The 12,789-nt window shown below is 36.9% G+C and overlaps 1 protein-coding gene across 1 annotated transcript in view; it reads right to left on the reverse strand.

The window, feature by feature from the left end:
- LRRIQ1 (leucine rich repeats and IQ motif containing 1) overlaps positions 1-12,789 on the reverse strand; it is a 98,301-nt gene that overhangs the window by 25,045 nt on the left and 60,467 nt on the right. Inside the window, exon 23 of the mRNA XM_075274542.1 lies at positions 11,185-11,286. Coding sequence (XP_075130643.1) covers positions 11,185-11,286 — 102 coding nt within the window. The remainder of the gene's footprint in view (positions 1-11,184; positions 11,287-12,789) is intronic.

Genomic DNA, 12,789 nt, shown 5'->3' on the forward strand with positions numbered 1-12,789 from the left:
GGTCTGGATCTTACGAAAAAAATAAATTAAATTAAATAAAAAAATCAGTAACCATACAGTATAAATTTCTTTACTGAAGTAAAAAATGCAGCCCTTTCTTTTTCTATTCCACAAGAAGTTGTAGTCAAGAAATAGACAGGCAATCTTTTATGTGTTTTAACAAACAATAGTGCGAAAGTAGCAATTAAAGGCAGAGGCAACACGGTGGCTCAGTGGTTAGCACCTCAGCCTTGCAGCGCTGGAGTCCTGGGTTCAAATCCCACCAGGAACAACATCTGCAAGGAATTTGTATGTTCTCCCAGTGTTTGCGTGGATTTCCATTAAAAGGTTATTTCCACTTTATAAAAATAATGGCTCATGGCTATAATGGTGAGGGTCTGATCTACTGCACCCTCAATGATGGAGGGCCACAAGTGTCCATTTAGCATTGCATTCATCTCCAAGTTTTCCATAAACAATGGTACTCCTTGCCACAGAACAGTGAAAGACTCTGCAGAATGACCCCGCAGTACAAGAAAATACATAAAGGGAGTACAAGCCTTAGGTTAAGGGTCCATGTAGTGAGCCGCAGCCAAAAAACGCTGTGTGAAATACCGCAGCGGAAACACATTGCGGTGTTTCCCGCAGTGCTTTTTCTTCTGCGGACTTTCTGCTTCAATTATACCTGTAAGGAAACCACAGGCGTTTCTGTAAGTACAATTGACATGCTGCGATTTCCAAAAACATGATGTTTCCCCTGCAGATATTTTCCTGCAATTTGCATGGACTGTAAAAGACCACATTTCTTTGGCGCAGCGTTTACATAAAGAGGGGCTTCAGCCTTAACCAGTGCTGGTCTTAAAAATAATACATAGCTTTTGCATAACTAAACTTTAAAACGACTTTTGATTTTCTTGTAGCATTTGTGTCATTAATACATTTTGTTATATATTTTGTCTCCTTTCTGTGAAATCCTGCATTTCTTTAGCTCTTTCTTTGCTTCTCTATTGAGCGCTGTACTCTGCTTCTCACTGTGTACAGTGTAAAGTCTTGTGTGAAATTCAGGGGAAATAATGATGTGGGGGAAACTCTTCAAACAGTTATTGTTAAAAAAAAAGGCATTATAAAATCTAGAAACTTGTTTCTGGTATCACATGAAAGAGGAGAGTCTAATCTTTCCTATGACACCAATGTTGCAGTCCTGTGATATTTCCAGAGATATCACTTGCTGAACACTCTAGATTAAAATATTTATATTTAGCTGCAGCTGCTCTCGATCCCAAGTGTATTTTCAACCAGTTATATCTCTAGAAATAATATAGGTTGAGCTACGTCATTTTCACAGTTGTACATTCATACAACACCAGAAGGAAGTTTCTAAGTTTTCTAATCCCTCAGCTATAACTGTTTGACATACTGCCCCCCTTATCTTTATTGTGTTATACATGCAAGCACATACACCATACACAGTAATAAGCAGGGTACAGATCTCCAGAGAAGCAAGGGAATGAAGCTGAAGGAGCCAAAATCTTTGCATAAAGTATATTGTAAACTGTATTCATGACACAAATGCTGCCAAAAAATCAGAAGATGTTTAAAAGTTTAGTTACACTACACAATGGGAACATATCACTTTGCAGGTTCTTGTACTTTTTTAACCTATTTCATTACAACTTCATCCACAAAACGTTTTATTTTATACTTTGTGTATAAACCAACAGGGGTATAACCTGGCTAATTCTAACAGATTTATACACAACACATTCTGATACCAATACCTATTTAATATACTACAAATATGGCTGCCAGGCTAAATCCCGTTATCAACACCCTATGCCAAAATCTCTAGCTGACATATTTTTATTTTCAAGAATGACATCCAGTTCCATCTTGAGTTTGTACAAGTTATCAACCATAAAAACATCTTGTGGTATTGAGTTCCACAGTCTGGTCACTTTTACGGTAAAGAAGCTGTTTTTCCTCTAGACACAGCAGAGGCTACAGGCCTAGATGTAAAGGGATCATTAGAAAGATTTATATTATTATTATTATTATTATTTATATAGCACCATTAATTCCATGGTGCTTTACATTTGGGGGTTACATACAGTACACAAAATATACAGGCAGATATAAAACTGACAGTGACCGACTGGCACAGTGGGGTAGAGGGCCCTGCCCGCAAGGGCTTAAATCTATGACCGTCCATTCATATATATGTACACTGTAACTAAGCCTTCCTTAAGTGTCTTTTTTTTTCAAAGTGAATAACCCTAAGTTTAATAAGTAAATATAAAATAGTCATTATAAGTACCAGTAAAATTACATCATGGAAGACAGATTTGCATATTCTTCCCATAGTCCCTTGCAAAGTGGAGTGCTAAAGGCTTAATAAGTCTCCACACACCTATATGGTGGTCTCTCCCCAAGGAGTGACGATGCCCCCCTTACCCTGTCTAAGCCTCTCACCTCTACCAGGTTAGTCTTCTCTACATCGAGCTGACGAGATGCACTAACATCGAAACGGCCGTCCTTGGTTGAGAGACTATACCTGGTAATAATCCCAGCATCATTGCAAAACAAAGGCCTCTTGGAAGGTCGAGCATGATGTTAAAGGGAGCAGCCTTTATTGGGCTATTTTCACTGAGATTCTGTCTTCCTAATTACATCAGGGAAGACAGGCTTGCACATTCCAGCGAGCGCCTTCTATTGGTTTGCAACATTGAGGCACCTGACTTCCTAATTACATCATGGAAGACAGATTTGCCTATTCTTCCCATAGTAAATAAGTGGTCATAATAAAGATCTGTCCTGGGTGGCAACCAAGCACATGTATGTAACCCAGTTACCTACTGAATGCCAGGGATCATATGATGTACCAGAAGTAGGCCACTGTGGCAGCAGGTAGCCTACACGTTGCTCTGCCTTGTATAACTCACTTTAATTTGCAGCAGATTTTTTTTTTTTCGCGTACAATGCTACCACCCGGATAAACGCCTGGCAAGGTTCACAGCTCAACTGGTATGAACATAAACATAACCACGTGAACATTGGAAAATACACTTATTTGGTTAAAGGGAACCCGTCTCCATGATAATGCAGTGCAATCTATTTATTCATTTATATATTTGTGACCATGTTGTAGTAAGCGGAGATGTAGCTTTCTATCATAGCTAGCATTAACCTTTTTCAGCAATTTGCGTTACAGTAACCCTTATGTGAGATTACACCAGATGGGCTAACCATCCCTTCCTCCCCAATTTCATCAATGACCCTTTCTGGGATCACCGACTGTCCTTCCTTGGAATGACTGTGGTAAGTACTAAACACTGCATATCAGAATCAACCCGTACAACCTACATGTCTACATGTTATACAGATTCTTCCAGATTTTAGCACATCAAGTTCATCAACAACATCAGCTATCACCTTGCTGCCTAATATATGTCACCTCTTGAGAGGTGCCATTGTCACAAGATAGCAAGAACAGCTTTAACCCCACAATGCCAAGAAGGAAAGTGGCACAGGATATCAGAAAGAAATGGTCTGAGAGATTATCCTGCTGTGTAGGCATCTTGTAAAGGAAGTTTTGGTCCATAACAGTAGTTTCACAATAAATGCATAATACATCCTTAAAATACCTGGTTCTGTGCTTTCTTCTTTGTCGCACCGTTCCTTCAATTCCCAACCCACTCTTTATTTTTATTAAATGGCCACCTGGTTTTCAGATTACTGCATGTAGACTGTGCTTTAGCAGTCTGAGACACTCCCAACTGCTCACAATCTATCCATCCAAGATCTGGAGGAGTCTCTCACACAAGCAAATAACAGTAGGAGAAAGTTATTAAAGTTATTTTTACATCTGCATCAGTCTCTGTAGTGGTGTTCATCTGAGACTGGCGAATAAAAAAAAGTCCTGCATGCTTGGCTTTTTCATCCACTGCTTTCAGTTTAAAAACAACAGATACCTGACGGACACCATTATAGTCAATGGGGTCCTTTCAGGTTTATATGTGATCACTATTATAGTGGTCCATTTGTCATTTGTTCTTGTCCTCCAACAGACAACAACAATGGACAGTCGATGCTAGTGTGAACCTAGAGTAAGGCTCGCATTTTATACGCAAGGCTTAAAGGGGACCTTTCACCACCTTCACCAATTCAAGTTCTTAACATTTGTTAATAGGTACTGTGCCACTGATTCCAGTGAATAGGGAATTCTCTCACTAGTCTGAGGGTTCTCTAATGTCAGAAGGGTGGTGTCAGGCAGGGGGGCATGATTTGGTGCTCCAATCAGAGGCAGCCAATGTCAGAGATCAGAATCACACCCCTTGTCTGCTCCTGCCTCACACCGCCCTCCTGACAGTACACACAATAAATAGCATATCAGACACCAAAACTAACAGTAGTGATTGCTTGGGAATGGTGGGGGCTAGAGAAAGAATTCCAGCTGTTCCAGAATCAGTGGAACAACATCTATTATATTATGTAAAAAATTTAACTTGTTGGAGGAAGCGAAAGGTCCTCTTTAGGTCGGGGGCCCCAATTGGTGTAATTGCGGTTTGGCCGTGGCAAAAATTGGCAGGGTTTTATAGTTCCTGCAAAGTGGATGGGATTCGCTAGAAAAATAGAGAAAACTCTGAGGACTTTCTGTGAAAAGTGCTGTAGGAAAAAATGGAATGCATTTCCGCCATGATTTTTGGCTATGGCCCGTTTGGGCCTTAGCCTATAAAGAATCTTCCCAGGAACATAACCATAATTAAATTTATAGACAATTAAAATTTAAATATTTTTGCAAATATAATATAGTTGCTGTGTTTTTTTGAGCCAAAGCCAAGAGTGGCTACAAAAGAAATGAAGATTATTTAGGAAGCTCTTATACTTTCTCCCTTTTGCTCAGTCCACTCCTGTCTTTGACCCAAAACATGCAGCAAAATATTCAACAAAAAAATCTGCTTTTCTGCAACATGGGGTCTTAGCCTTAAACAGTTTTGCTAACTATTTTAGAGGTGATAGCCTGTACTGTGGGAGGGGGCATTCCTTACCGCCTAGCGATGACGCTGAGCGGTGAGGGGCGCCCCCCCAGTACTCGTCTATGGACGAATACTGTCAGGAGTAGGGGGGCGATCCTCACCGCTCCGTGTCATCACTAGGCAGTAAGGAATGCCCCCTCATAGTACAGCACAATAGACGCTACTATCAGGAGTGGCATTCCTGACAGACTGTCAGAAATGTCCTTCTGACACTGAAGAGCTACGGTAACGGCACCAATAGCTCTTCACCGGGAGCACAGAATGTGAAAGCTGATAGTGCACTGAATTCGGCGCACTTTTGGCTTTCTAGAGGTGTATTAAACCGCATGTGCCTGAGGACATGAAAGATTCTCTTTAAAAGAAGCAAAAACAACCCCTACTTATCCTTGATGCCCTTACTGATGAACAGTGGTCCCTGATCTGGGAAGCAACCTGTAAGAGCACCCAAAACACTCTCATTCTGGAAACCTGCACTGGATAAGTCATAAAAAAGATCAAAAAGGCAACCATTATAACCTTCCTTTTTCGGAGTTATTCTGGTATAAGCAACTGTGACATTTCACTACCACCTTCCTTAAGAACACTACCTCCTCTTTAATATTTATTTCAAAATATTCCTATGCCAGAGGTTTGATTACACAAATTTATAACAACTTAGTTCATTCGTCATATCACAACCAACTTCAAAATGCCCTAAAATGGGAATCAGATCTGGGTTCTATCCTTAATAATGTACAGTGGTCCTAAATTTAAATTACAGTAACCTTTAAGAGCACCTAGTATACTCTCATACTGGAAACATCTTTAAAGTTTTTGTTTTTTCTGCTGGTACTTAGTGTACACTAGAATCGCCAATGCAATACCCTATTAACTGTTACAGAAGGTTTCCTTTTCCAAGGGACATGCTTCACATCTGTTGGTCCTGTCCCAGATCAAGACACTCTGGATATGAGTTTATAATCTTACATAATACTTAAGATAGGTCATCAGTAATTTTAGTGTGGAAAACACCTTTAATTTATAAAAAGATCCTTAGGAAACAAATTTTCATGACAGGGTTGGTATATGGTTTGATGCCCAAAGCAAACTTTCATATTTTGGTGCATTGTTAAAAGTAATTTATTTCTTAACTCTTAAGTACTATAATACACCACTATCATACACATATCATTATGATAAACACCATGATAGTACTTAAGGGTTAATCTACACAAATGTATACTAGAAACAGGAAATTACATTTTCCTCACTTTGTTCAATGAATAATATTTACCTCAAGAGTTAACCTTCTAATTTTCTTCTGTAAAGAAATGGAAAAGTGTACATTGTAAAAAACTTAGTATTAAAGGGCTTTTCCCATATCCATTGCCTTTCCTCTCAATATCCTGGTTTCAGTGAAAAGTTGGTGGCCTGGTTATATGATGGACAGTTCTGACCAACATGCTTCCAAGACTGAATTGCATACTGTTATCTTTGGATTTATATATAGCAATAACAGAGGTACTGATCAAGCCCACAGTTCTAATTTTTACCAGGGCACAGCAGCTGAAAGCACTTTGCAGAGCTGACAGACTAGCTCCATTAGCCAGCAATTACAATGATGACAAATGGGAATTAATGTCACCAGTCCAAACACTTCTGCTAGAAACCTAGGCAAAGTGTTGCAAACACTGAAGACATATTCAGCTGTATGTGACAAACAGATACAGCAATACACTTGTAGGCTACAACTAAAACTTTAAATATGACCCTGGAGATGGGAATACCACTTTAAATGTAGCCTCTTTTCTTAATTTTAGTCATCACCCCAATGGGTGAGGCATGCTTTTTACTCTTTGAAATCTTTTATTTTATCTTTTCATTTATTTATTTAAAGGGTTTAATCCAAATTTATATTTTTCTAAATATATATTTTTAATATCTATATATACGGTACATATATATATACAGTCCTATGAAAAAGTTTGGGCACCCCTATTAATCTTAATCATTTTTAGTTCTAAATATTTTGGTGTTTGCAACAGCCATTTCAGTTTGATATATCTAATAACTGATGGACACAGTAATATTTCAGGATTGAAATGAGGTTTATTGTACTAACAGAAAATGCGCAATATGCATTAAACCAAAATTTGACCGGTGCAAAAATATGGGCACCTCAACAGAAAAGTGACATTAATATTTAGTACATCCTCCTTTTGCAAAGATAACAGCCTCTAGTCGCTTCCTGTAGCTTTTAATCAGTTCCTGGATCCTGGATGAAGGTATTTTGGACCATTTCTTTCTACAAAACAATTCAAGTTCAGTTAAGTTTGATGGTCGCCGAACATGGACAGCCCGCTCTCAATTGATCTGAAAACAAAGATTGTTCAACATAGTTGTTCAGGGGAAGGATACAAAACGTTGTCTCAGAGATTTAACCTGTCAGTTTCCACTGTGAGGAACATAGTAAGGAAATGGAAGACCACAGGGACAGTTCTTGTTAAGCCCAGAAGTGGCAGGCCAAGAAAAATATCAGAAAGGCAGAGAAGAAGAATGGTGAGAACAGTCAAGGACAATCCACAGACCACCTCCAAAGAGCTGCAGCATCATCTTGCTGCAGATGGTGTCACTGTGCATCGGTCAACTATACAGCGCACTTTGCACAAATAGAAGCTGTATGGGAGAGTGATGAGAAAGAAGCCGTTTCTGCACGTACGCCACAAATAGAGTTGCCTGAGGTATGAAAAAGCACATTTGGACAAGGCAGCTTCATTTTGGAAACAAAAATTGAGTTGTTTGGTTATAAAAAAAAAGGCGTTATGCATGGCGTCCAAAAAGAAACAGCATTCCAAGAAAAACACATGCTACCCACTGTAAAATTTGGTGGAGGTTCCATCATGCTTTGGGGCTGTGTGGCCAATGCCGGCATCGGGAATCTTGTTAAAGTTGAGGGTCGCATGGATTCCACTCAGTATCAGCAGATTCTTGAGAATAATGTTCAAGAATCAGTGACGAAGTTGAAGTTACGCCGGGGATGGATATTTCAGCAAGACAATGATCCAAAACACCGCTCCAAATCCTCAGGCATTCATGCAGAGGAACAATTACAATGTTCTGGAATGGCCATCCCAGTCCCCAGACCTGAATATCATTGAACATCTGTGGGATGATTTGAAGCGGGCTGTCCATGCTCGGCGACCATCTAACTTAACTGAACTTGAATTGTTTGTCCAAAATACCTTTATCCAGGATCCAGGAACTGATTAAAAGCTACAGGAAGCGACTAGAGGCTGTTATCTTTGCAAAAGGAGGATGTACTAAATATTAATGTCACTTTTCTGTTGAGGTGCCCATACTTTTGCACCGGTCAAATTTTGGTTTAATGCATATTGCGCATTTTCTGTTAGTACAATAAACCTCATTTCAATCCTGAAATATTACTGTGTCCATCAGTTATTAGATATATCAAACTGAAATGGCTGTTGCAAATACCAAAATATTTAGAACTAAAAATGATTAAGATTAATAGGGGTGCCCAAACTTTTTCATAGGACTGTATATATATATATATATATATATATATATATATATATATTGTTTGATGCATTTAGACAGATATGTGCTGTTGATGGCTGTTTTCTATACAACTGTGTGGAATAAAAAATATATGCTCATATGTCAGGAGTTGTATACTTGATGTTGCAGATGATGTGTAATTGGTACGTTCTCAGTCGTAATATCTGGCAGTGTACCCAATATTTGTACCCACATTTGCATCTTCTTTAAATGACTTTGTACAAAAAAAAATTTGATCTTTTTTTTTTTTTTTTGAAAGGGCACTTACTGTAGTATAACTTCCTTATAGATATTGAGTAGCGTGCAGATAATAATACTGATTTGTTCTGCGTAACCATAACTCAGCTCTCTGACTTTTACCTTCTCTTTCCAAGGGCCCTTCTGAGATGATCTATAAAGACTATTAGGAACTTATATAGGATTTCACATTTCCTGGTGTGCTGGCCTGTCTGTCTGTGCTTGCTTTGATTTTCCTCTTTGTGAGGTTTTTATGTCTGTATTGCTTTCCTAACCCTGACATTGAAGAGTAATGGAATTATGTCTTTTTTACCATAGGCTTTCTTGTCATTCGTCATCTGTATCCAATGAATAATTGTTTTTGTTTTGGCCCCTTGGAGCCTCATTGCTCTTAGGTGTAAATGATATTGGTCTAAGTTTCAGCTGTCAATTAGAGGACCTCTTGGACTGTCATATTTACATAGCAAGATAGCATTATTAGATTTTTGTGTGTACAGTTCGAAGTGATAAGAATTTCTGTCAAATGATATGCGGCACAAATTATCATAGCCAAATCAATGTGCTAATATGAGAGCCAACAAATGCTGTTATACAGAAGTGATATGGAGATTGTGATTATGTGATGTCAATATTATTTACAATTTTTAAGAAAATTCCACTTTAAATCCTTTGTCCCTGGAACTCATTTTCAATACATACATTTTGTAGTATATTAATGCAGCCAAATGTAATAAAAAAAAACCAAAATCAGCAATTTACATTAGACTCAAACAACTAATGCAAATGGAAATGTCTCAAAATGTGATATTGTTATATTTTATTCAACTGTATGAAACTGCAGTTTTTACTATTGATATATAACTGCTGTCCTTTTTAATGTATATGCATTAATTTGTTTCTCAACCATCCTCACCGCCAAATCTCATGTTCTGGAGATCTAGTAGTAATAGTTACTAAAGAGCAAATGGCTGGCTGGGACATATTCAAAGGTGAACATTGACTATGCTGTGTTTAACAAGGAAGGATGAAGGATAAAACTATATGCTTACTTTCTAAAAACTCAAGCCAATGGCAGACTCATGTGCACAGAGCCAACATCATGGCGAATAGCATCTCTGTACTGTGGATCCATAGATACCATGTGCCTTTATGCGTTCCATGGTAAATTCCGCAAAGTGTAATTTCTCAAGAAACATGACATTCTGTATAAATCTAACAGAAAAAAGCTGCTTGGAATGTGTGGCAAACAGAGGTACAGTATGACCACAAGCAGGAAACTAATACATCCATGTGTAATAGCTGCTAATGCCCCTGTTTTGTTACCATAATAAACAATGTGTCCCCATGGAAAGGAGTTTGTTTCATTATTATCCAGTGTTTGAGTAACATCTACAAAATGTTCTGTCTATGGTGATCGAGCAAGTACGTTGTCTTAGGTCAGTCAATTAAGGTGCTTTTTTGTAGCAATTTAATCAATAATTTTAGCGCATTTCACATTTTGCATGGAACTTTGTATTTAGTGTGTATATATATATATATATATATATATATATATTACCATAAAAATGTATCAATAAAAAATATATATATATTAATTAATGTTAACCAAATTTTTGCTGAGATTTTAATGGCAAAAAACTCCACAAACTTCAAATTTTCACGTTTCAACTTTCTGCTAAAATAGAAAATAGTAACACAATCTACAACTGAACTGTTTCCTATATATTGTGTATTTAAAGTTTTGTAGTCTGTAAATCCCTCATAACATTTATGTGAACTTTCATACATTTACTATAATCTAAAAGGATATGAGGGAAAATGTAAGATATTGTTCATGGATCTTCCATTGCAGTTATCAGATTGGTATTGGTGTTGATATCTGCATGGCGAAACAATGCTTTAATGCTTTATTTGGCATCCCCAGCTGAAATTAAGCATACATTTTTCAAGCACATTACACAGAATAATGAGATCAAATAGAGTTAGCCAGCAAACCTCAATTTTATGAGGAACATCTTGCTGGAAGGGGCCAGTGTCAGGGTCAAACTGAGAAACATGCGGATGGCTCTTTACATACATTAGCGTACTCCCTAAATCCAAAGCCCACAGTGCTACTACTCTTCACATTCTTCAGACAGATCAGACTGTAGATTAATAGTAAGATAATTACAGAAGATATAATATAAAAAGAATTTAATTTATTCAGCTACTTTATGAACAATGATAAATGTCAGATAAAGAATGCTTTACAGGCGTACAGACATAAAGTGGAATTTATGAAGCAAAGACATCCAGTATAAATAAATATATCTAATATATATATATATATATATATATATATATATATATATATATATGTATATATACACATACTAACCTCGAAAGTACTCTATTTTCACTGCCTGTGCCTTCTTAGGTGGCATTAGAGGGGCATGTTTATTTTCATTGTTTTTGAACAACGCCAGGCGCACAGCTGGGTCTAGATGAAAAGGTACATGTTAAAATTAAAAGGGTATGATTTGTTTTGCTCTTGTAAAGGTTAAGTTACTCTTTCTAGGTCCAGAAGGCAACAAGGATTCATGCAGCTTCAGTACAAAAGATGGTGAGTACAAAAAAATTTCCTTTGAGCATAAAAAAATCACAGAAGACAAGAGAAAAGCAAAGAGTACAGTAATAGTCTGTAACTGGAAATAACACCAGCTAAATTTCAGTTTACTAAAACATTAAGAAAAAAAAATAATAATACAAATCTAAAGTTATAAAAATAAACTTAAAAAAATGAAATTAAAAATTGCAGAACTTATATTTTTATCATCTAAGAGAAATAAAAACACTGAAATAAAATATAAAGATGATAAAAATAAAGGATAAATCAAAATAAAAATTTGCTGTGTAGATTGGGAATAGATAAACAGGTTTATTTCGCAGAGGTCTACGACGGAGAACTGTAAATGTCTCTAATCAAGAATCAACTACATAGATGAAAAATTCTTCAACGTAGAGGATTCTGAAACCTTGAATCAATTTTTCTAATACAGTTTCATCTTCAAAGCATGTCTGTGCTATGATGCTTCTCATTTGTTAGGGAAGAGCCTAATTTTTTAAAGGCTCCATTTGAAAACCACTGGAATTTGAACATGAGACTAGATGCCATACAAATAGTACATCTTACTATCAATGTATCTTGCTTCTTGGTAATGTAGCATCGTAAAATCATTTTGTATTGTACCACTTTGATAAAATACATCACTAGAAGAAAAATAAATAGTCACCATATACTACAAAGATAAAATCACTCATGTGCTAATATAAATATATAAGCATAACTAACAGAACTAACCTAACAGAATCATCAACCTTAAATTTAATGACCGTCAAAGGTTTACTGGTTTTTAATGCAATTTAAGGTCCTTCAATAATATAGTTAAAATGATGAGAAACAATTACATAAAACAGGCAATTTCTGAGTTAAATTAATATAGCAAACATCAAGACTTCAGAGACTTCTAAAAGGATACCTAGAAATTAAATAGAAAAAAAATCCAAATATTACAATTATTATTTTTATTTTTAGAACACCATTAAGGCTGGGTTCACACTAGCGTCGGTGTCCGCAGCTAATGTCCGTGCAAGATTTTAGCATCAGACACTAGCTGTGTCCATTTACAATTTGCATTATTTTAAATGGGATATTACTGTATGTAGTGTCCTTTACTGTCCTTGTGTGTCCTTAAGTGTCTGTTTACAAAGATGTCTGATAATTCAAGCGGACAGCTAAATCCTACATGTAGGATTCCATTGTGCTGTACATATGCAAAGGGTTTGTAAAACTTTGCATGCATAATACAAAAATTAGTGCAATAAACTTAGTGACCAACTTGGCACAATGGGCTAGCGAGGGCTTTCAATTTACGAATATATAAATACATGGACTTCCGCAGTAAGACCCATCTTTAAGACATTTTTGCCTGTTGGGTCTGAG

The sequence above is a fragment of the Leptodactylus fuscus genome, chromosome 5 (genome assembly GCF_031893055.1).
Source record: "Leptodactylus fuscus isolate aLepFus1 chromosome 5, aLepFus1.hap2, whole genome shotgun sequence".
NCBI lineage: Eukaryota > Metazoa > Chordata > Amphibia > Anura > Leptodactylidae > Leptodactylus > Leptodactylus fuscus.